The following is a 25,784-nucleotide window of genomic DNA, read 5'->3' on the forward strand; positions in this document are numbered from 1 at the left end:
AATCTATGTGTACAGTAATACAACCCCCTTTTTGGCGAAAACTAACGATTTCGAGAGTAAACAAACAAGTGGACGTAACGTTGCCTTAGGAACGACGCGACTGCAACGGCTTTGTGGCAACCAATTCAAACTGATCTTTTGAATAGTCACTGGCTCATTCTTTTTTTGCACGTGTTCTAGAACTAAAAACATTGTACAGTGAAATCAGTTAATTTTTGAATAGAAGTGTGGTTAGTTTAAGATAGTTGAAGCACGTGCTTTGAAGATAGAGCGGAAGTAACCTCGAATTTCTATATTAGTAGATTCGCAGTCAATAAGTGTAAGGCTTCATTTTTCACAGAATTAAAACAAATAGATACCTAAAATATTTTAAATAATTCTTGTTTTTAATGATAATTTTAATACGATTTTATCCGGTTCGAATTATGTAGAGTAAATTGTGGTTTTTGAACAACATTAATAACAATTAGTTCGGTGTTACTGTGAGCCTGCACTTCCGGTATATTGCTTTATTTGAAATCTATTCTATTTCAGCAAAGAGCGCTTCCTTCACTTCAATCTTCTTTCTGGACGCTTTTTATGAATTGAAAATAATAATTTAAACTTTTAAAAAATAAATTCGATAAAAGAGAAGAAAAATGGTGACTGTTGAACAGTTGTATAAAGATTTTGGAATACTACAGGACGCTACTAATAAGTCCGATGTAAGTATATATTTTTCTGTAATTCATTTTTATAGTTTTTGTTTCTATTTGATTTATTTTTAATTTTAGAAATGTCCACCGCCAAAAGATTATTTTTTATGGAAAAAGGTATTAATTTTCATAAGCATTTTACAAATTTAATATGTGAATATTTTTATTTTATTAATCGTTTTAATTCTCTCTTTGTAATTATTATGTTTTGGGGTTTAAAAAGAGAGGGAAAACATACAATCAATAATTTATATATTTCGTGTTTTTCATTTCCAAAAAGAAAATTTAGATTTTTACATTTTAAAATATATATTTAAAAAAAAAAAATAATAATTAAAAAGTGGAAAATTAAAAAAAAAAAAAGAAAACTTTTTAATTTAAGTTTTCACGTGTCGTCTTCGGCGTGTTGAGTGTGTGTGTGTGTGTGTGTGTGTGTGTGTGTGTAAAAACTAAATTTTTTAACAAAAGTTAAAAATACAAAAAAAAAAACGATTTATTTACATTGCATTTTATTTATTTTTACTAAAATACTTAGATTTGTAATTTGGTTTGAAACATGTCGCTTCAAAATGTAATTGTATTGTTATTTTTATGTTTTAGTCACGTGGGCAATTTATTTATTTTTGTAGATGCCTGCATTTCACGTGTACAGAAAATAACGATCGACGTGTTTATCTCAATTCTATCCCAAATATCTCATACCCTTAAATAAAAGGGTATTTGTACACTTTTGATACTGTGCTGAAATAATGTTATAATTTAGAAAGCTATTCTTAACATGGGGAGAAGAAGTTGTATTGTAACTATTCTGTACTTTCACTTCACAATTTAATAAAAAGATATCGTATAATTTTAATTTAACTTGAAAATGCGACAAAAACAAGCAACAATTTACAGATGATGATAATGTCTGCAGAAAACGGAAGTAAACAGATATACAGAACATGAACAAAGCCAATAATAATGAAAACGTACAGTGTAAATAAGTCTCTGTTTCAGGAACCCGGATTTCACTTTTAAATTCGGGATCGTGATATTATTTTAGGATTTTAAAGTTGAATACAGTTTTTACGATATCTTTTTGTGATATTGTTAGGTAAAAGTACAGAATAGTTAACGAAGGCTCCTTCCTATGTTTTTTTAAGACCGATTTTCTAAATCATAACGTCATTATTTCAGCATGGTCCATAAACTACAGAAGTACCTAAAATAAAATATGAATAAATCAGTATCCATTTTAAGAACCCGGATTTCATTTTGTGTGATTTCTCACCTTTCATTTGTTGACGTTGGGATTTTATCGAACGAATATCGGCGTCTATTTCGACATTTTTTTTTTTTTTTTTTTTTTTTTTTATTACATTTTCACCCCAAACAAGGCACATTGCCACTTTGTTGTAGGGGGCTACTATCAGGGACATAAGCATCAGGGGTACTGTGTAGGAAGTTGGGCAGCAAGATGTTGGTTCACGTTGCACTTGAACTTCTGCATGTCAGTACAGTCGGGGAAGCAGGGACTCGGAAGGGAATTCCAAAGTCTAGCCGTTCTGAGGAAGAAACTACTGGAGTAGAAGGCTCTCTTGCTGCAACGCTGCCTCTATGGATCTCTACTGTGAAGGGGTGGAACTTAGCTGCTTGTTGGGTTTGTGGGGGGTATTTACGTCGAGGGGGCACAAGCGCTTGCAGTTTGTCAGAGCATTCACCGTTAAAGTACTTGTAGAACAGGCAGAAGGATGCAACATTTCGTCGATGTGACAGAGGCTGAAGTTTAGCTGACAGTTCAGGAGTGGCGACTCTCTTTTGAACCTTGCACCAGCCCAAATATGACAACAATACGCCATACATGGGCGAATGGTGGCCTTATAGAGGTATAGGATACTTTCAGGTGTTAATAGCTTTCTAGCACAGTAGAGAGAACCCACCTTCTTCGCAACGGTCCTGGCAATATTCTCAATGTAATTGTTCCAACTCATGTTTCCTGTGAACGTTAGGCTGAAGAGTTTAAAAGATGTACTTTCAGATAAAGAGTCTTTGGCCATTGCTATTGGCACTAGGGAGGGTTTCTTGTAATTATTGAAGGAAACAAGTTTAGTCTTGGCAGCATTGAAGGTGACCATCCGTTTTTGTCCCCATTCTACTACGGCTTGGAGGCCTTCCTCTAGTGTTTCTGCCATTTCTTTAGATATGTGTTCATTTTTTTTCTTGTTGTGTCTGTTATAGAGTGTGGTGTCGTCAACATACATACCCATCTCACGGACAATTTTGTCAGGGAGATCATTTCTGAATATTAGGAATAACAGAGGTCCAAGGATAGACTCCTGAGGCACTCCTACATATCATATTGTTTAGATGTACGACCGTCAAGGACAACCTGAATTTTTCTCTTATCTAAGAAGGATCTAATTATGTTATGCATTCTTCCAGTGATGCCGTATGATCTGATTTTCTTGAAGACCCTCATGCCATACCCTGTCAAAAGCCTTAGATATATCTAGAGCTACTTCTCTACCCTCTCCTGCTTTGTCCAGTGACTGGTATATACGTTCTGAGATTAGTTATTTTGATAAGTTTTATTTTTTATTTATGTTTTTCAATGATTTTCAACCACATGTGATTATTTTGGCAAGGAATGAAATGCAATATAATCTTAAGTCCTATTTCAGTCACCTGAATTCTTAAGAATAGGAATAAATTTCAAAACCAATTTACTTAAGAGTAATTATTACTATTACTGGTCTATATTAGGTTGGTGCAAAAATAATGTCGTTTTTTGACGTTCAACTTCAAAAGATCATAAATCCTTTCATAATAAACTTTATTAATCGAAAAAATAACCATTAGAATCGACACATTTTTGCCAATGAGAAACAAGTTTATTTATCTCATTAGAATAGTAATGCGGAGTTCTGGAAGCAGTGAAGTCATTGAAGGCCGATTTGACATCATCTCGGCTTTTGAAACATTTTTCGCATAGGAAGTTGTCAAGATGATTGAAAACATGATAATCGGTGAGCGAGAGGTCCGGTGAATATGATGGATGAGGCAGTTTCATAACCCGATTTGTTCAGCTTCTGCAGGGTCCGTTGAGCAACATGCGAGCGAGTGTTGTCATGGAGGAGAATTGGTCCCTTCGTATTGACCAATGCCAGGCACATACGTTGGAGCTTCCGGTGTATTTTATCAATTTGTTGACAGTACTTCTCCGCCAGAATCGTTTTGCCCTGATTCAAAAAGCTGTGATAGATGAGACTGGCTGCAGACCACCAAACAATCACCATAGCCTTTTTTTGGTGCAATTTCGGCTTTGGGAAGTGTTGTGGAGCTTTTCTGGCATCCAACCACTGTGCCAAACGTCGCTGGTTGTCGTAGAGGATCCACTTCTCATCACACGTCACAATCCGCTTGAGAAATGGGTTGTTTTTTGTTGTGCAGAAGAAGCAAAGACACCTCAAAATTATGATTTTTTTTTTTAATTACATTAAATTCATGCAGCACCCATTTATCCAACGTTTTTTTACTTCCCTATTTGCTTTAAATGGCGAATGACTGTTGAGTGGTCGACCTCGAGTTCAACAGCAACGTTTCGTGTGGTTTTGCAAGGATCAGCTTCAATTAAGGTTTTCAAATGTTCGTTATCAACTGCAGTCGGCCAGTCACGACCATCTTCATCCAACGAGGCTCTTGTCACCGTTGCGAAATTTCTTGAACCACCGTTGTGCCACACGTTTGTTAGTGGTTCCTGGGCAAAACACATCATTGATATCACAAGCTGTCTCGGCAGCTTTTCGGCCTAGTTTGCTGGAACAAGAAAATTGTGCGAATTTGAATTTTGTCCATGCTATTGAAAAGGCTGCAAAAAAATGAATGAGAAGATTGAGAACGTCAACGAATAACACGATTCGATAGAGCGAAAAATGCGCTTCTATGTGACGTGTAACATGGCTATTTGAAATGAATGGCTCTCGTTTTCAGGAGACCTATAGTTTTGACAAGCTTCTGGGGTTGACAATTACTCCTGATCTTAAATGGAACACATACATCAAATCTGTTGCCAGGGCTGCTGGAAAAATGGTGGGATCTTTCTATCGATCCAGTAGATATCTCACTGCTGATGCAATTCTCTATCTATATAAGAGCCAGGTACGTCCAAGGATGGAATACTGTTGCTACATATGGGCAGGAGCTGCTAGAAATAACTTGTCCTGCCTTGATAGAGTTCAAAATAGACTTTGTAGCCTCGTAGATGTCCTTTTCTCTTCCCTGCAACCTCTAGCTCACAGAAGAGATGTTGCGAGCTTGTTTCTGATGTATCGTTATTTTCATGGAAAGTGTTTGACTGAGCTTCAGTCTATGGTCCCCCCTCGCCAAACTTTCACAAGAAACACTCGTCTAGCTGTAAACACTATCAATAATTTCCCCCACTCTTTATCTGTGCCTAAACCTAAACGTAGATTCCATGAACAAAGCTTCTTTCTTAGAACTGCATGACTGTGGAATTGTCTTCCGTTTTCCTGCTTTCCGGCTGACTACAATATGGTTGTCTTCAAGTCTAACGTAAATAAGTTCTTGATGAGCCGTTCCATATAAGTTAACAAATTTACCGAATTTTCATTACTAATGATTATTATATTTTCCAATTTCTACTGTACACTCTTTAACCCTTATCCTTGAGTGGCCTCTTGGCCTTGATAATGTGGTGATGCCTGTGTAAATAAAAATATATATATATCTCAATGAATTAATTCAGAAATCAGACATAAAAGTAACAGGTGAGAAAACGATATTGTTTTTTGCACCAACCTATTTTTAAAGGAGAGTTTAAAATCTGTCTTAAAAAAAAAGGTTTTTCTTTTTAAAGATTTTTAAGTGGTCGTAAATTTTTGATCAGCAGTGTATGAAAATTGTTACGCTGAAGATAACGCATTCATTCTGGCAAGGAAAATATAAGAATCTTACATATAAAAATTACGCTAAAAATGCAATCTAAAGAAACAGGAAATATTTTTTGCAATGATCATGTTTTTTTTGTGTGAAAATAGTAAACAATGCTTAATTTAATGATAATTCTGATAGTTCGAGAAATTAATTTTTCTTAAAGTTATATTGAATTCGTCATTACAGACGTTAGGGGCTTTTTTTTTATAATATTCGTGAAAGAAATTAATTTTTCCTTTTGTTTTTGTTACAACTAACAGTTCAGCCAGGTTTTGCTTGGGCCCGATATACTGTTCATAACTTTATGTGCATATGTATATATATATTAAAAAGTTTGATTTCTGTCCAGGTAACCTACATCTAAAATTTCAAGTGTATAGACCCAAAATTGGTGGAGGAACTTGATAGAATCTGCAAAGGTCAACTCTTTCAACTTTGACCTCTTGGCAACCAAATTTTCACCCTAAAACTGATTAAAAAAAACTTGTTGCATGTCTGAATACCCTTTACATGTAAAATTTCAAATGTTTAGACCAAAAATTGCCTTAATAGTTTGCTATACACCGCAAATCTTTTGAACTTTGACCCTTTGGCAGCTAAATTTTCAGTCAAAAACCGATTTAAAAGCTTGACCTATATCTGAATGCACTTGTAAAATCTCAAATGTTTAGACCAAAAATTGGCTGAGTAATTTGGTAGACACCACCGAGGTCAAATTTTTTTTTTTTAATTTTGACCCCTTAACATTATTGTTTTGGGCTCAAATCAAATTAAAAAGTTTGATCCATGTCCAAGTAACCTACATCTAAAATTTCAAGTGTTTAGACCCAAAATTGGTGGAGGAGTTTGGTAGAGTTTTCAAAGGCCAAATCATTGAACTTTGACAGCTAAATTTCTGGCAAAAAACTGATTAAGAAGATTTTCCCAAATCTCAATACCCCTTATGTCAAATCTGTAGACTGAAAATTGACAGAGTAGTTTGGTAGGGAAATGTACACACACACACACACACACACAATTTCACTTTTATAGATATATAGATTTACAATGCTTTATTTTCATAAAAAAGCAAAAATAAATTCATTTATTTTTTACTAATAAAAACCATAACTTTAGTGAAGCTGTTTTTTGTTTAAACAAAATAATACATTTCCACTAAGATTCAAATAAAAATTATATTCTGTGATCATTTGATAAATACTAAAAAAATTTCATTAAAATTGGTTAATTTCCTGATTTTTTAATTTTTAAGTAAAGGGAGAGCTAAAAATGTTTATACATTTTGAACATTGGCATTAATTTTGCACGTGTATCTAGTATTGATAATTTGAGTTGCATTATTTTTATCTTGAGTTTATTTTTACAATCTTTCAATCAATGTAACATCAACCTTCTTCAGGTGTGTCTTGTTAAACTTGGTGATTTTTCTGTCACACTCGATTTTCAGCAAATGTCTCAATTTTATCACACCCATCAAGTTGATTTCATACTCAGACATGATCATCATGCTATATGAATGTGAAAATTCTATTGTTGGCATTGGTTTCTTTGATATTTTTCTGGTCAGAATTCTTTCTAGAAAGACATCGGGTACTTATTACAGGAGGGACCACGTGAAAGTTGGCAACATTTTAAGTGAACATGATTGTTGTGAAACAAACTGGATTCGAACTTAGGACATCCAGTTTTTCAGTCTCTCCCTTAAACATGATAGCTGCGATAGACGAGGCAACCATAACTATATCCAAGGCACAAAGAGATAAACTAAGGGTGGAAAGTGAGACAAGCACTTGAGAATTAATTGCCTCGAAAATCTAATTTCTCAAACAAAGAAATAATATTGGTTATCAAGTCACTACACAGTGACAATATCATAATACTACACAGTGACAATATCATAATACTACACAGTGACAATATCATAATACTACACAGTGACAATATCATAATACTACACAGTGACAATATCATAATACTACACAGTGACAATATCATAATACTACACAGTGACAATATCATAATACTACACAGTGACAATATCATAATACTACACAGTGACAATATCATAATACTACACAGTGACAATATCATAATACTACACAGTGACAATATCATAATACTACACAGTGACAATATCATAATACTACACAGTGACAATATCATAATACTACACAGTGACAATATCATAATACTACCAGCAGAAAAAGGCAATATGGAAATGTTAATGGATAGAACAGAGTATTCCAAGAAATTGAAGGATCTAATCCATGGTCCTGTACTGTTCTAGAAGGTCCACTCTTCCAGGTTTTACTTTCTCCCTTTGATAAGGGATTAGTTTATTGCTAATCACTTGAGACATTTCTACTGCTTTACTGCTTTTTAATCCACATTTTGGGTCTTGTGTTACATCTTTCTGCAGTGAAGAGGACAGAGATACCTGCTTAAATCCTTATTTATTTATTGCGACAGGAAGAAGAAAAAAGTATCTGAACATTGGATTCGTGCTTACATTTTTTGATCCCCCGATTTATCGGAGAGGAACCTATGTTTTCAGTGGCGTCTGTGCGTCCGTTAGTCCAGACTTATATGGAATGGCTCATCAAAAACTTGTTTACATTAGACTTGAAGACAACCATATCGTAGTCAACTGGATGCTGCCTTTGCTGCTTCTTGTACAACTATCATAAGCTGCCAGATGCCATAGCTAAACGATAATGTTCCCCATTCCATTCTTTTTTCTGACACTTAATAGATCATCGTATCTCGTGTCGTTAATGAATATCAGGAATAATAGTGGTTCAAGGATTAATGTTATGATGTTTGGATGTACGCCCATTGATAACAACCTGGATGGTCCTATTAGTATACGTCTAGTAATACCGTACAATTTAATTTTCATTAGCAGCTCTTTGTGCCAGACTTTGTCAAAGGCGTTGGATATATCAAGAGCTGCAGCCCTGGCTTTGCCTGCCTTATCCAGTGCATTTTATATGCGGTCAGAGATGGCTATTAAAATATCTGCAGCAGAACGATATTGCCTAAATCCATACTGTTTATCAGAGAGAAGATGAGCTTTTGTGAGGTGATGGACTAGTGCTTGATTAATTAAGATCCTAAAGATTTTAGTGAAGAGGGTGAGGAGGCTGATAGGGCAATAATTGAGAGGGTCAGTCCTTTCACCATAATTCTTGTACACTGGTACCACAGAGACCATTTTCCAGCTATAGGGGAAACAAGATTAAGCAAGACATTTGTTGTAGAGTTTAGAAGCTAGCTCAGCTGAGCATTATTTAATTAGTATGGCAGGGATGAGATCAGGCCCACACGCCTTGGAGGTGTCTAGGTTTTTGATGTTACAGACATAAGAAAGGGTGATTTTCAGATCATCAAGTGTGGCTTCAGTCTGCATGGGGAAATTTGGGAGGGAGTCATTTGTTTGCTCTAAGGTGGAGTTGGCAGCAAATTGCCGGACAAGCAGTTCTACCTCCTTGGTTACCATGCATGCAATCCTGTTGTTGGACAGTGGAGGAATTTTCCAAAAATCATGAGTTCTTATCTTTTTATTCTAGGCATTTCCTGGTTAGTTCAGAATGCCATCTTTTTGTTGTGGTTATTTCTCTCTTACAATGATTTCTAGCATCTATAAATTTTTGCCTATTTGTATTTGACTTATGACGTATGAACCGGTAGAATGCATGCTGTCTTTATGCAATGGTAGCTGCACAATCTGTAGTGAACCATGGGGGTGAACGGAGCTTGCTATAATATTTCCGTGTGGGAATATATCCCTCAATGCCAGCTTTGCACTATTAGGTTGTTTTATCTGCACACTGTTCAGCAGTTCATGGCATAGTGGATAAAGCACTTGGTTAAATTCGGTTGTAAAGTTACATTCTTCTGGAGTTTGAAAGTTGAATCCTCAGTGTGGGCAACACTCAAAATACAATTACGAACTACTTGGGACTTCTATCTAGTCATGGCTGATGAAACAAGAGCATACTACTCCAGCCGATTAAATAAAGGCTTCCATGCAGAATCCCAAAGTTCAACAGAAAGATGCCTTGATTTTTACAAGATAACCTGAAGAAGGTTGGAAAGAAACGTAGTGAGAATAAAATCAAGATGAGAAGAGTGGTTTGAATAATTCAAATATGAAAAAATGTTCATTGCATTTTGAAAATGAAGTGGTGGGAGAGCAACCTGTTGCACATTTTGTCCTGGTGCGGAGGACTTATCAGTATTTCTCCAGAAGTCCCTCTACATTAAAAACAAAAGTAAAGGAAAATCTGTATCATGTACATAATTGTGATGGAAAGAAAATCATACACCAAAAATCGAGTAAATTAATCTAGTAGTTTTATTTTTAAATAAGTCAAATTTTCTGGCTAAATAAAAGACAATCTCTCAATACTATCTTGAAAATGTTCTGGAGGAAGTAGGGAGATAACTTCAAATAATTCTAACTTGTTAGGTTTAAATAAAGAAAAACATTCTTAATATGGGAGCGGAGATATTGGGGAAAATTTGAATTAAAAATGGTTTTCTTTATAAAAATAAAGTCACTTAACCAATTTCCATGATTTTGCACGTACAATATTTTCTTTCCACCATGGATATGTACAACATAACAAATTTTTATTTATTTATTTTTTTTTTTAACGTATGAAAACTTCTGAACTTGTAGATGCATGATGGGATGTTGCAGTCATGTGTTAACTCTTGTCATCTCCCCGCACTTCCATAACAAATTATCGAAAGATTAATTTCACAAAAAATTATTCGTTATGTATTATTTTAACATTTAACTTTATATGCTCTTACTGAAAAGAAACAGTATGATCTTTTTTATTTTTTTCATTTTTGATACATTGTTTCCAAAATTTTGAGAAAGAATATTTAGTCCATTTTGTGAATGTATCTCTGATAATGTCCTTTCACTACCCTAAAAAGCATAGAATGTAACAGATTTAAATAAGAAGACATGTGATAAATAGAAAACTGTGTTTAGAAGACAACAACCTAAGGAAGAGAAGAACTTATGAAAAGAAACATAAGTATTATTAAACTGAATTGTTGAGAAGAACTGAAGAAACATTGTGTTCGAGATGCGTGTCTTTGCTGATGATGCAATATTCTATAATATGCACGAGGGAAGAGCAAATGTATACAAATCTAGGACAATGGTAGGATTCTTAAAAAATGACCCCTAGACTGTAGTGGAATGGGGCCGTAAATGGATGGTAACATTGAATGCTAGTAAGACTTTACTTGCACATTTACAAAAAGCCTCCCCGACCACCAATATCCATGACAAATAAAACCCTACCTGAGAATTCTTCCTTCAAACTTCTTGGCCTAACATTCACAGGCAATATGAACTAGAGCAAATACACTGAGGACATTGCAAAGGCTGCTGCAAAGAAGGTGAGCTCCCTCTATTGTGCTAGAAGACTACTCACACCTGAGAGTATCCTGTACCTCTTCAAAGCCACCATTCCCTCATGCATGGAGTATTATTGCCACATCTGGGCTGGTGCATCTATCACTAGTCTCTCCCTGTTAGATAGGGTCCCAAAAAAAAGTCTTCAATCTGATAGGTCTCACTTTGTTAACTAAACTCCATCCCCTGTCCCATTACTGCAATGTTGCATCCTTTTGCCTGTTTTACAAATGTTTTAATGGAATGTGCTCTGATGAACTCCTTGCACTTGTGCCCCCTTGATGTACATATCCCTGACAAACCCACCTACCAACAAAATCACACCCCTTCACTGTTGAGATCTCTAAATGTCAGAAAACCAAGAAAGTCAGAACACCAGATTTGATTGACCAAATAAAGAATTTCATAGATAAAGACTGTCGTGTGTCTATAGAGACAATAAGTGCACAGTTTGATGTCAGTGTGGGAACTGTATGCACAATTATTTGCGAGGAACTGAAGATGCTGAAGTTTTGTGCAAAATTTGTCCCAAAGGTGCTCGGAGAAGATCAGAAAGAAGTTGTCATGGCCAAGATGGGCATCAAGACAGTTTCTCATCCTCCTTATTGTTCAGACCTTGCTCTCTGTGACTTTTGGTTATTCCCTAAGTAGATGAGTAGCACACCTTTCCTTAGTTGATGAGGTATGGGCGAAGAAACTGACGAGGGTGATTACACACGGCACTGACGATCTTGATGAAGTCTGAGTGTGGCCTCCAAGTTCCATACAAGTTTAGTTCCACTAAAGAATGCTGAGCGTTCTATTTCACAACATGAGAATGGACAATCAAAATTCTGATGTTGAACTTAATACAGCTGCTGACAGTTTCTTCTATTTATGTCACAATGTGCGTTGTTCAGACTATTCTCACTTGCGCAAAAACTAAAAGGTTCCATTTCAAAAAGTATTTGCACAAATATTCACAAACAGCCGTAATTTAAACTTGTTCGACATGCATTCCTCTCCCCCACAAGTTCATGAGGAATTTCGGGTGAGTGACATGAAAAAGTATGCTTTTTTACTCTACACTCTGAAACAATAGAGGAGAGGGTTGGTGAGGTTATGTCCTATGTGATGAGAGGAGACATTTACATTAGCTATCTCCCCCACCCACGGCGAGTTTTTTTGCGAGCACGACAAAAAAATTCTGTACAATAGTCCTCTGATGTTACATACACTGTACAATGTTGACTGGTGATGAAATCACTAGTCTTGGTTGTGCTGGGGCCGCAACCTACTCGCTGATGCAGTTTCTAAAGCACCAGGAGCGTTGTGTGGCATCAGTCGGCTCAAGGCCCTGGGAGCCTTCTTGGCAATTGCATGCATATTCTTGGGGGTGGTGTTGTTTCCAGCTCCAGCGTTCTTGGGAGTGGTCGCATGTGCGACTGGTACGGAATTCTCGGGAGTGCCAGAATCTCTAGCTGGGTCAGAACTATGAGGAGTAGTTGGAAGGATCTCTATGATGCGTCATAAAAATCTTTATCACCGGACTTAAGTATGGGACTATCTGTCGGATTACCAGCATGGGCTTCTGGTAGGGTGGCAAGAGAGTCCTCTGGCGCCCCTGGTAGGGTGCTGACAGAAGCGTCTTCTGGCAGCCTGGTGACTGGTAAGGACTCTATCACGTCTTTGCTAGTTGTGGTGTTGAAAGGCTTGAATTTCCGAAGGTGTTGTCGGTTTCTGAGTGTGAATCTCCCAGAACCATCTATCTTGACCACGTATTGGTGAAATTGTCTCCCCTCCACAACAGTGCTTGTTCGTTCCCAGCATTTAGGGTGATTTCCAGTTAGGTTTTGAATATACACATGATCCCCCACACTTAGAGGGGGCAAAGATCTTGTATGCTCGCTTCACTTTTCATGCTTAAGGGAGTGACGTTTTGCTAGTGCCTTCTCCTTGTTTACGAGCGTTTCAGACCATGTGGGGTGGGGGCAGTACCGACCCATTGGGATCGGGATCGGGATGAGATCTCTAATGGGTTGTCCGAAAACTATAAGAGCAGGAGATGCCTTCGTCTCTGGGTCAATGGAGTTGCGGTATATTAGCATCGCCCATTGAAACTTGTCCACATTGATGGACCCACCTGCTGAGGTGTTATCCATCAGCATTCGTTTGACAGTTTTGACTGCAATTTCTGCTCTGCAGTTGGCATGAGGGTTGGCAACAGAGGTAAGGCGATGGTGGACTCCCCATGATCGGAGGAAATCCTGAGTCTTCCCAGCACTGAACTGGAGTCCGTCGAATGTCAGCTCCTCAGGCACTCCAAAAGTCACGAAGACTTTTCTGAGGCGCTTGATGAGGCCATCTGCGCCGTTCTCTGCTTAAAATACCATTGGCCAGTTGAAGTACCGGTTGACCACCACAACATGATCATGGTTGTTGTGTGTGAAGTAGTCGCTGGCGATCTTGTGTAAGGGGTACTCCAGAGGTGCAGTGTTAAAAGGTGGCTGCATAGCATTGGACTTTGCGATCCGTTGGCAGTGGGTGCAATTGTCCCTGACACGTTGAATGTCGATGCTGATATTGGGCCAGTAAACCGAGTCAGCTGCACGGGCACACATAGAGCTGACTCCCTGGTGGGCCGCATGCAGGGCCTCCAATATCTCTTGGCGTAATGTTGCCGGTACAATGATGCGGTTGCTGGCAAGGATCACGCCATCAACGGTGCAAAGGCTGCTGAAGATGCCGTGGTATGGCCGGAGTGCGGTCCTTAGCTGTCAGCAGTCCAAAGGAAATCCGTCATGAATCGGTCGGTGCAATTCCTGTAGGTTTGCGTCCGAAGATGTAGCTTCACGCACATTGTCCCAGGAAACCACATTAATGACTGCATAGAGAGTGTTAGACATGGATGTGTATATCCCATCATCCTCTCCAATATCTGCAGTATCTTCTGGGCTAGAAGCATCATCTGCACGGCTGGCGGCGGCTGATGGGTACCAGTAGGCGTCGTCAGGCCCCAGGTTCTTCTTTCCAGAGATGTGAATGACTTCAAAGTTGTAGGAGAGGGTCTTTTCCTTTAGATTCAACAGACGTCGATTGTCTATCTCCGTCAAAGAGCGGTCATTGAGTATCCCTACCAGCGGCTTGTGGTCGGTAGCCACAGTAAAGTCACGGCGTCCGAAGATGTAATACCGTGTTTGGTGCAAGGCATAGGCAACAGCGCGGGCTTCTCCTTCAATGGTGCATACCTGGATTCTGCTGCGTGGGTGAAGCAGCTACCCACCAAGCAGAGCTTCCAGCCCTTCTTGCAGCACACAGGTGTTCTGGTAGTGCAGTCGCAGTACTTCTGCATCATGAAGTAGCCGATGCCAGTGACCAACCAGTCGGTTAACAGACAGGTTGGGCGGGATGGCTGGAACAACCTCACTCCTTCCTTTATTTCCTCTATGATCTTGAGCTTAGACTCAGCGAATATCTCATTCAATTCCTCTGTCCACTGAAATTTGGTGGATGGTTTCAGGAGATGCCAGAATGGTTGCATGCGCTTGGTCATGGAGGATGCATATGCTCCTTGATTGACCAATCCAAATCAAGTCCTTGCACCAGTGATGTTCTTCGGGGTAGGGAAATTCCGAATAGATTCCAAGAACTTCTCAGACGGGGTGACATTAGTGGGTGTGATCGAAAGGCCTGCAAAGACAACACTTTCTTCGGCGAACTGGAACTTCTTGAGGTTGAGGGTAATCCCATTTCTGGCACAAAGGTCCAGCCACTCGCACGCCTGGAAGAATGATGCCTCAACTGAGTCAGTCCACATGCACGTGTCATCCACACACTTAGCCTTGTTTTTGAAGTTGGCGATAATAGCATCAAATCGTTGGTTGTAGGCGTCTACACTAGCGAGGAAGCCCTGTGGTGCTACCTTGTAATGATAACGGCCCCATGGGGTTATGAAGGTCGTAATTTTTTTTTTTTTTACATGGAGGTCACTCAGGGATAAGGGTTATTGCATGTACAGTAATCAATGAGATAGTATTGTAGTAATCATTAGTATTGGAGATTTGATAGTGTCTTACTTAAGGGGGCGGTTTGTAAGGAATTTGTTTATGTTGGACTTGAAGACATCCAAGTTGTAGTCAGGTGGGGAAACAGACAAACAGGCTGAGAAAGAAGCTCTGCTCATGGAATCTACGTTTGGATTTAGGCACAGATAAAGAGTGGGGAAAATTATTGACAGTAGTTTCAGCCAGATGGGTGTTTCTCGTGAAAGATTGGCGAGGGGGGGGGCGAGAGATTGGAGTTCAGACAAGCACTTGCCATGGAAATAACGATAAAACAAAGACAGGCTCGCAACGTCTCTTCTGTGGGAGAGAGGCTGCAGGGAAAAGAAAAGGGCATCCCCACCAAGCCACGAAGTCTACTTTGTACTCTGTCAAGGCAGGATAGGCTGTTTTTAGCAGCTCCTGCCCAGATGTGGCAGCAGTACTCCATCCTTGGACATACTTGGCTTTTATATAGATAGAGAATTACATCAGTATTGAGATATCTTCTGGAGCGGTAGAAGGATCCCACCATTTTCCCAGCGTCCTTGGCAACAAACCTGATGTACGTGTTCCATTTCAGATCAGGAGTAAAGGTCAAACCCAAAAGCTTGCCAAAATATGGAGCCTCCCCAAGACGAGAGCCATCCATTTCAATTCATGCCAGATGGGGATCAGAGCGTTGATGATGTAAAGATAGAAGCTTGGTTTTGGATGCATTAAAAGTAACCAGCCACCTCTTCCCCCACTGTATCATGCGCTCAAGATCAGAAGACAGAATTAGAGAGAACATCATCATTTACGGCCTTTGATGTGTTGCCATAGATGGTCGTGTCATCAGCATAGATGTCAACGAATGATTTCAGTATGTGTTTTTGGAGATCATTGACGTAGATCAGGAAGAGAGCTTGGCTCAGTATGGACCCCTGAGGGACTCCAGCATTAATACTGTGGGCCTCTGATTTCTGCCCATCAACTACAACTCTTATGAACCTATCGGAGAGAAATGATTTAATGATTGAGAAAACATTACCAGTGATACCGTAACTGGAAATCTTGTAAAGTAGGCCCTTGTGCCATACCTTATCGAAAGCCTTCGATATGTCAAGAGCAATTGCCCTGGAAAGGAAGCCTTTGTCAAGAGATTCACTAATCCTATGAGATATAACCGTTAGCACATCTGTAGATCTTGCGGAGGGGAAACCATATTGCATGTCACTAAGAAGGTTATTTCTGCTGAGGTGGTTGACTACTTTATTTAATATGGATTCCAACAACTTACTCATGACACACAGGAGACTTATTGGTCTGTGCTGAGAGGGAGATGACTTATCACCTAAATTCTTAAATACAGGGCATGCTGATGAGGTTTTCCAGGATGTTAGAAAGCACTTCTCCTGAAGGCAACACTTAAACAGTTTTGTAAGTATGGGGGCAAGTTCTGGTTAGGGCTTTTTCAGCACTATAACTGGAATCAAGGTTCTTGATTAGCTTGGCGACCTCACGCACAGATATTTGTATGTTGCATAGCGTGTTGTCTGTTATAGGAGGGAATACAGGGAGTTGATGGCCTTCATAGCATAGAGTAGAATTAGCTGCAAAGTTCTTGTCTGATGCTGACGAGATGACCTCAGGTCCATTGATGATGGTTGGGATAGAACGCACGTTTCTGTTCAGGATCCTGTTTGCTATTTGCCAAAACTGGTGGGAACCAAGCTGCTGCTCAGCTACTTTGGATTTCGGACTGAGCATATAGCTCTCTTGCATTTTTTATTACTCTTTTACAGTAGTTGTTGGCAGTCCTTAAAGCAGCTTTAGTCTGAGTACATCTATTACGTTGGTAGCTATGGAAAAAGTGATTTCTGTGCGCAATGGCAGCAGCACATTCAGGGGAGAACCATGGCTGACTGTTAGGTTTTTGTTGGAATTTTTTTGATGGTATGAATCGGTCTATGCCTATAATTAACCATTCGGTCAGGTCTGATACTATAGAGGAAACATCCTTTTTAAACATCGATCAGATATGAATGTACGGAAGCTATCCCAGTCAGCCATAGAGTGTCGATATATAGTACGGTGGAGAGGTACGTCTGAAGACTTATTACATTTCATTTTTATCTTAACTGATACAACGCAGTGGTCGGAGGATCCCAAAGGAGATAGAACAGAACATGAACATAGCTCAGGGGAAGTTGTGAGGAAAAGGTCTAGAAGGCTTGCATACTGACCGGTAGTATTGGGCACACGGGTGGGCTCGTGAACAATCTGAGTGAGGTCATAGGCAGTGGCAAAATCGTGACAGAACCCCCCCCCTTGTCATCAGTCTTATTTGAGTGGGTCAGCCATTCCACATTATGGACATTGAAATCACCGCAAATGTGAATGTTAGGCGAGGGATGAGCAGACAGGATGTGGTCAATTTTCTCAGATATGCTCTTAAAGATAGTAACCCCACTGTTGTGGGGGCGATAGAGGGCAAATATAAATGCAGTGGTGTAAGCTAGTGCAACCCGGAAGCACATATAAGGTAAATTAGGGTCTTCTCTGGAGATATCCCTACCACATGGAAAGCAATCTTTAATGTAGGCACATAGTCCATGCCCATGGCGATCTTGGGGGTCAGATTTAGCTGTTAAGTTAGAGTATCCTTTAATTATGAATTCGTCTAGGGAAGTGGTTGGCCCTATGCCAGTTTCACTTGGAAAGAATATGTCCCGTTTTGTTTCCTGTAATTGTGTCTCAACCTCTGGAAGGTTGGAACGTAGACCCTTGATGTTGGAGAAGGAGACCTGGTAGAAGGGGTCTACGTTGGAGGATGAGGTTCTAGGTTTATTTGTGTTTTTTGGGGTTTTTTGAGATTTGTTATGTTGAGATGTGGTCGTAAATCAGTGTGTTTTGGGTACAAACACCGCCTATTTTCATCTTCCACTGTAGCCAGGGAGTCTTGAGGCCAACTTACTGGCGCAGTTGGGAAACTGGCAGGTATGGCCCGTAATGCCACCAGTGCTTCACGACAAAGGAAAGTTTTGCCAATTTTTCTAGACACATATGTGCCAGATACATCAGCTGTGGATACCTCCACGAAGATACCTCCTTCAACCCCTAGATCCTCCTCGATAGCTCCTCACATGGACAATTTGACGGGGAATATGTCAGTCTTGGCGATGCTCATCGCAAGTGCTGATCTGATGGTATGATGGAACTCTGATAACCAGAATCCGCCACCATAGGTATTTCGATTGATGTGGGGTTGGAGGATTTGAGTGGGCAGCCAAGCTTCTTGTGGTCATCTGGTAACGAGGTGAACTTCACTGTCATCATTGGATGGGGCTTGGAAGGTCTAGCAACCCATTTGCCTGTGTAAACATGATGTTCGATTGGCTTGCAGCTGCTAGTTAAGGGTTGAGTCTGGACGGTACAAAGTTGGTCAAGTAGAGTGCCAGCTTCGTCAACCCCCTGTGTGCAAGGCGTCATTACTGTACTTGGGCTTAACCTTACAGCGGGGGTTCTGAGAGCACCACTTGGAAGATCTCTCTCGGTGGCCCCATAACCTGTAGTTCAAGCACTTACTGCAGTTGGTCACAAAATGGCCTTTTACAGAGCACTTGCTGCATGTTACAGACCAAGCACTGCAGGACTTGGCTCTGGAATTTCGGCTGTTCGACTTACCGTGCTGTAGTTCTCCGCAAGCCCAGCACTTGCTCTGCTTGTTGCTGCGTGATGGTTGTGACTGGTGGGGTTTGTCGTTGCCATGGCTCATGGCGACGTTAGTTTCCCCAACAGCTGCCCTGGTGGATTTACCCTGTTCCTTCTGGGCTATATAGGCAACAGTTTTCTCCAGGGTTCAGTCTGTTTTGGGATCACCCAACAGATTAGAAAGAATCTCTGGATCAGCAATACCACGGATAAGATTATCCCTAAATAACCTCACTGTTGTAATCATAAGTGTGGCCACAGCCCGGTTCCTTACACTTTGCTGTATACTGGCATAAGGCGGACTGACCCCTAAGAGGAAGGTCCTGGTAGGGGTACCAGTGGCCTGTGTCATCCTACTGAGTTTGATGCAGTGGACCAGAGTGCTCTCTTCCCTGACTGCCAGGCACCTTATAGCAGCAAGGAGGTCCGCCTCAGTCATTGATGACACATCTTCTGAAATCTCTCATGAGGTCATTCATGAGGTCCTCATCACAGCAGTGAAAGAGGCCGTGGCACACGTAGCATCAGTGATAGCCATGCCGGTCTTATACATAGACTATTGTCGCCTGAAGGACGACCATTAAACGGGAGTGCTCCTGGCACCAATAGATGGGGACTTAAGCTTAAGCCTGGGAGCTGCTAGTTGTTGGGGGTTGGCTATTGGGGCTGGATGGGCAGTTTGGACATGAAGATTCATGGAGGTAATGAGCACATTACTGAGGGATTCAGGGAGTTTCTGGGATTTCCAGCCACATCCAGTAACTGGGCAGGTGACTTCAATTTTATTGCCCATTATTTATCCAGGTGGAATGAGTTGCTTTCGAAAGCGTCGAGATCTTGACAATGTGTAGTCGTAGAACAGCATAGATGAGTAGCATACCTTTCCTTAGTCGATGAGGTATGGGCAAAGAGACTGAGGAGGGTGATTACACACGGCACTGATGATCTTGATGAAGTCTGAGTGTGGCCTCCAAGTTCCATACAAGTTTAGTTCCACTAAAGAATGCTGTTCACTCTACACTCTGAAACAATAGAGAAGAGGGTTGGTGAGCTTATGTCCTAGGTGATAAGAGGAGACATTTACATTAGGAAAACCTTAGAGGCTGTCGATATGAGACTAGAGTTATTGACACATTCACACAAAAGAACTTCCATGATGGGCTTTCCAGAAGTTGTTGGAATGATACAAGTGCATTGCAGCTGGAGGAGATTACTTTGAATGTGACTCGCATTTCATGTGTGTACTCTCAATAAAATTGCCCATATGAAAAAGTCTGGAAACTTATTTAAGGCACCTCATATATATTAACACGCAAAACTAGCTTGTGATACCTATTTGTAGCATAACAGTGAACCAGTTCTGTGATTTCAGATTATCCAGATATCCGAGAGGCATGCAATAAGTAATGCCCCTGACCCACTTCCAGTTGTCTGATCTAGCTGAAATTTTGCATGTGCAATGATTTATATCTCTATGGGTTATGTGGCAAATTACAGCTCTGAACTAATTGTGGTTTCTGTTTTACAGGTGTTTGAACCAAGTCAGGTGTGAAATGGAGCCTGTTGAATGTCGAGCAGTGATCTGGTTTTTGTATTTGAAAGGACGCACACCACAGGAGACTTTTGATGAAATGAAAGAAACTTGTGGTAATAATGACCCATCATATGACCTTGTAAAATGCTGGCATCATGAATTCAAACATGGCCGGAAGTCTGTGGAAACAGCTCCCAGAACTGGTCGCCCCCTTCTGCCATTGATGAGGCATCTGTCCGTCAAGTTGAGGCTGCCATTTTGTAAGATTGGCGCATTACTATTTGCCAAATAACCCAAGATGTCAAGATTAGTACAGGGTCTGTGGAAACTATCATTCATGACCATTTGCATATGCATAAGGTGTCTGCCAGATGGATTCCCAGGTTGCTCACACCATTCCAGAAGCGAGAACGTGTCGAGTGCTTGAAGATGAATTTGGAGATGTGCCAAGAAGATGAGTCAAAGTTTTTCAAAAGACTGATTGCACAGGATGAAACCTGGGTCCATCACCATGATCTAGAGACCAAAGCCCAGTCAATGCAGTGGAAGCACTTGGACTCACCACCTCCAAAGAAGGCAAGGCTGCAGCCCTCCTCTGGCAAGGTCATGCTCCCAGTCTTCTGTGACCAGGACGGAGTAGTGATGACAGATTTCCTGGCAAAGGGTACCAAAATTACAGGAGCCTATTATGCTTCACTTTTGAGGAAATTAAGGGAAGCTATCAAAATCAAGAGGCAGGGCAAGATCAGCAAGATCCTCCTGCAGGACAACGCTCCGGTCCACAACTTGCATGTCGCCAGATCAGAAGCACGGGCGTGTGGTTATGAAATCCTTCCCCATCCTCCCTACTCTCCTGACCTTGCACCCTCTGACTTTTACCTCTTCCCAGCCATGAAGTTGTTTTTGAAAGGAAAGCATTTCCCAGTTTGTGCAGCCTTGATTTCTGAAGTCACGTCGTGGTTGGAGGACCAACCTGGGGTGTTCTACAAAAACGATCTCCAGAGCTGCATCAAACAATGGGAGAAATGCATAACTCTGGGTCGTTCTTATGTAGAGAAAGACTAATAACTGTGCCAAGTTTTGTTGCTCTACTTCTATGGGAAGTGGGTCAGGGGCATTACTTATTGCACACCCCTCGTAGCAACTCATCACCTAAGCAGCTGGAATCTTGTTGTGTAGATAACACATTGCAACAGTTCGTTCTCTCTTCTCTTTGTGTTTAGTAGTTCTGTCATGATTTATGATGCATCTTGATTAATAGCAATTGCAATGACAGAACAACAATTTCTGTTTTCACATTATATATGTATCATGTATACCTTGATGTTACAGAATAACTTAGGTCTTCCCCTGAGTTGTCCCAAACACTACCATTTTATTTCACTGTTCCAAAAGCAAGCAAAATATTTTATCAGCTTATTCACTATGTATCACCCAGCTTTCTGTCTGATATAATTCTAATTCTAATCTTTTAACTTAGAATTTTCCATTTTTCTACTTACTTGAACCTCATGTGGTCAAATACCGTTTTTAACATGATTTTTACACACCTATTTCCAATCTTGCTGCAACTTTTTTTTTTCCTGTAACAAACTGATGTTGATGGCAATATTTTCTTTCTTTTTAGCATGAAGAACAATATCTGTCTATATTGAGTGCTGTCAAAGGAGGTTCCAGCGAGAAACGGCTGGCATCACAGTTTATTGCTCGTTTTTTTAAACATTTCCCACAGCTGGCCCAACAATCTTTTAATGTTTTATTTGAACTTTGTGAGGATGAAGATATTAATGTAAGTATTTTTCTTTTTGTCTTTTTCTTCATTTCCTATTCAAAAAACCCCGCATGGACCAAAGATCAAGTTTGACCTTAAAACCTCCAGAAGACTGTCATTTTTAAGTGTTTATGTTTCTTTTGGACAATTCTGGTGTGAATTTTGTGAGCATTGAATGTAATCTCATGTAAAGTGAAAATTTGTTGGTCTCTTTTTCAGATTCGTAAACAAGCCATAAAAGATTTGCCAAGTTTGTGTCGTGTGACGCCCGAATTTATTCCCAAGATTGTCGAAGCCATGATTCAATTGATGCAGCAGTTTGATGATCATTCGGAGCTGAGTTTAATCCAATGTTCTCTCACCAATTTGTTCAGCATTAATTGTCAAGGTAAAGAGTTTGTTTCATATTTAAATATTGACCCCCCCCCCTGATAAATGGGTTTATTTTTTATAAGCAAAAAAAGTATGGGTTTTTTTTTTTTTTGTCCAGAATCTCTACTATATTTAAAAATAAAAAAATCTCTGATGTGCATATCTGTGACAAAACGGAATATATTTTAAAAAAATATATATAAATTGATCAAGATTTATAAAGAAAATCATTTTTAAACCATCAATGGGAATTTGTAGATATTACTACATAAATTTTACAAGTTTGAATTATTGTTGAACTATTTCCCTTTGATTTTTTTTATTACTATTATTGTTGTTTTCAGAGTGGCAGACAAAGATGATCACTTTTTTTTTTTTGCTTTTTTTCTGGTAAAATTTGATTGTTTTTTTTTTGTTGTTGTTTTTTTAAATAAAACTACTTGTGATTTTTTTTTTTTTTTTTTTATTCTTTCCATCACAAGTATGTACATCAGAGTTTCTTTATTTTTGTGCATTCATTCTTTTTGCAGACTGTTATTCTCATCTTCATAATTGATGTTTGACAACATTTTGGATGCATGGGAATAAATTACAAAACTCTGCATTCCTATCTCGTCACGGTTAATTACCTGAAGAAGGCCAGCACATGAGTTGGTCGAAACGTTGTGAAACAACTATGAAGATGAGGATAACAGTTTGTAAAACGAATGAATGCACAAATTTTGAAACCTCATCGCAAAGGATTCTAAAATAAAAAAACAAAAACAATTCTTTTAGTATTGGAGGGGAATTCTGAACAAGAACCAAAAGTACTTTCTATTTGATGATTATTAATCAAGGATTCTTTCTTGTAATTTTAAAAACTAAGTTTTCATTTAAATTACCTTCCTTAAAAATTCCAAAGGTTTTGGTAATTTATCCTTTTTTCTTATTAAATCACTGTTAATAACAAAACTATTACATATATATATATATATAGAGAGAGAGAGAAATAGGACAAAAAATTATAAATGAATAACAGCAAACCTTCATTTATTAAAAACTGTTTTCAAACAGTTGACCCCCAAGATCGCCACGGGCATGGAGTATGTGCCTACATTAAAGATGGCTTCCCGTGTGGCAGGGATATCTCCAGAGAAGACCCTAATCTACCTTATATGTGCTTCCGGGCTGCACTTGCTTACACCACCGCATTAATATTTGCCCTCTATCGCCCCCACAATAGCGGAGTTACTGACTTTAAGAGCATATCAGAGAAAATTGACCACATCCTGTCTGCTCATTCCTCGTCTAACATTCACATTTGCAGTGACTTCAATGTCCATAATGTGGAATGGCTGACCCACTCAAATAAGACTGATGATGAGGGGAGGTTCTGTCATGATTTTGCCATTGCCTATGACCTCACTCAGATTGTTCGCGAGCCCACCCGTGTGCCCGATACTACCGGTCAGTATGCAAGCCTTCTAGACCTTTTCCTCACAACTTCCCCTGAGCTATGCTCATGTTCCGTTCTATCTCCTCTGGGATCCTCCGAGCACTGCGTTGTATCAGTTAAGATAAAAATGAAATATAATAAATCTACAGACGTACCTCTCCACCGTACTGGATACCGATACTCTATGACTGACTGGGATAGCTTCCGTACATTCATATCTGATCTACCTCTGCATTCCATGTTTAAAAAGGATGTTTCCTCTATAGTATCAGACCTGACCGAATGATTACTTGTAGGCATAGACCAATTCATACCATCCAAAAAATTCCAACAAAAACCCAACAGTCAGCCATGGTTCTCCCCTGAATGTGCTGCTGCCATCGCGCACAGAAATCACTTTTTCCATAGCTACCAACGTAATAGATGCACTGAAACTAAAGCTGTTTTCAGGGCCGCCAGCAACCACTGTAAAAGAGTAATAAAAAATGCAAGAGAACTATATGCTGAATCCGTTAAATCCAAAGTAGCTGAGCAGCAGCTTGGTTCCCACCAGTTCTGGCAAATAGGATCCTGAACAGAAATGTGCATTCTATCCCAACCATTATCAATGGACCAGAAGTCATCTCGACAGCATCCGACAAGGCCAAACTATTTGCCAAGAACTATGCGGCAAATTCTACCCTGTGCAACGAAGGCCATCAACTCCCCGTATTCCCTCCTATAACAGACAACACGCTATGCAACATACAAATATCTGTGCGTGATGTCGCCAAGCTAATCAAGAACCTTGACTCCAGTAAAGCAACTGGTCCTGACAGTATTCCAATTATAGTGTTAAAAAAATTACAACCAGAACTTGCCCCCATACTTACCAAACTTTTTAAGCGTTGCCTTAAGGAAAAGTGCTTCCCAACACCCTGGAAAACCTCATCAGTATGCCCTGTATTTAAGAATTTAGGTGATAAGTCATCTCCCTCTCAGTACAGACCAATAAGTCTCCTGTGTGTCATGAGTAAGTTGCTAGAATCTGTGTTAAATACAGAAGTAGTCAACCACCTCAACAGAAATAACCTTCTTAGCGACACGCAATATGGTTTCCGATCTGCTAGATCTACAGCAGATGTGCTAACGGTTATATCTCATAGTATTAGCGAATCTCTCAACAAAGGCTTCATTTCTAGGGCTATTGCTCTTGACATATCAAAGGCCTTCGATAAGGTTTGGCATAAAGGCCTACTTCAAAAGATTTCCAGCTACGGTATAACTGGAAATGTTTTCTCAATCATTAAATCAATTCTCTCTGATAGGCTCATAAGAGTAGTGGTTGATGGGCAGAAATCAGAGGCCCACAGTATTAATGCTGGAGTCACTCAGGGGTCCATACTGGGCCCAACTCTCTTCCTGATCTACATCAATGATCTCCCAAAACACATACTAAAATCTTTCGTTGACATCTATGCTGATGACACGACCATCTATGGCAACACATCAAAGGCCGTAAATTGTTCTCTCTGATTCTCTCTCCTCTGATCTTGAGCGCGTGGTACAGTGGGGGAAGAGGTGGCTGGTTACCATTAATGCATCTAAGACCAAGCTCCTATCTCTACATCATAAACGCTCTGATCCCCATCTGGCATCAATTGAAATGAATGGCTCTCGTCTAGGGGAGGCTCCATGTTCCGATAAGTTTCTGGGTTTGACCTTTATTCCTGATCTTAAATGGAACACATACATCAAGTCTGTGGCCAAGGTCGCTGAGAAAATGGTAGGATCCTTCTACCGCTCCAGAAGATATCTCACTAATGATGCAATTCTCTATCTATATAAGAGCCAAGTACGTCCGAGGATGGAGTACTGCTGCCATATCTGGGCAGGAACTGCTAA

The 25,784-nt window shown here is 39.7% G+C and overlaps 1 protein-coding gene across 1 annotated transcript in view; it reads left to right on the plus strand.

Moving 5' to 3' along the window:
- The first annotated feature begins 495 nt into the window (after window positions 1-495).
- Window positions 496-25,784, plus strand: part of LOC145292917 (apoptosis inhibitor 5-like) — a 52,275-nt gene continuing 26,986 nt past the window's right edge. The window contains exons 1-3 of the mRNA XM_080139079.1: window positions 496-704; window positions 21,947-22,108; window positions 22,310-22,478. Coding sequence (XP_079995205.1) covers window positions 639-704; window positions 21,947-22,108; window positions 22,310-22,478 — 397 coding nt within the window. The 5' untranslated portion in view covers window positions 496-638. The remainder of the gene's footprint in view (window positions 705-21,946; window positions 22,109-22,309; window positions 22,479-25,784) is intronic.

This window comes from Euprymna scolopes, chromosome 14, assembly GCF_053919585.1.
Source record: "Euprymna scolopes isolate OS-2025 chromosome 14, ASM5391958v1, whole genome shotgun sequence".
Taxonomy (NCBI): Eukaryota; Metazoa; Mollusca; class Cephalopoda; order Sepiida; family Sepiolidae; genus Euprymna; species Euprymna scolopes.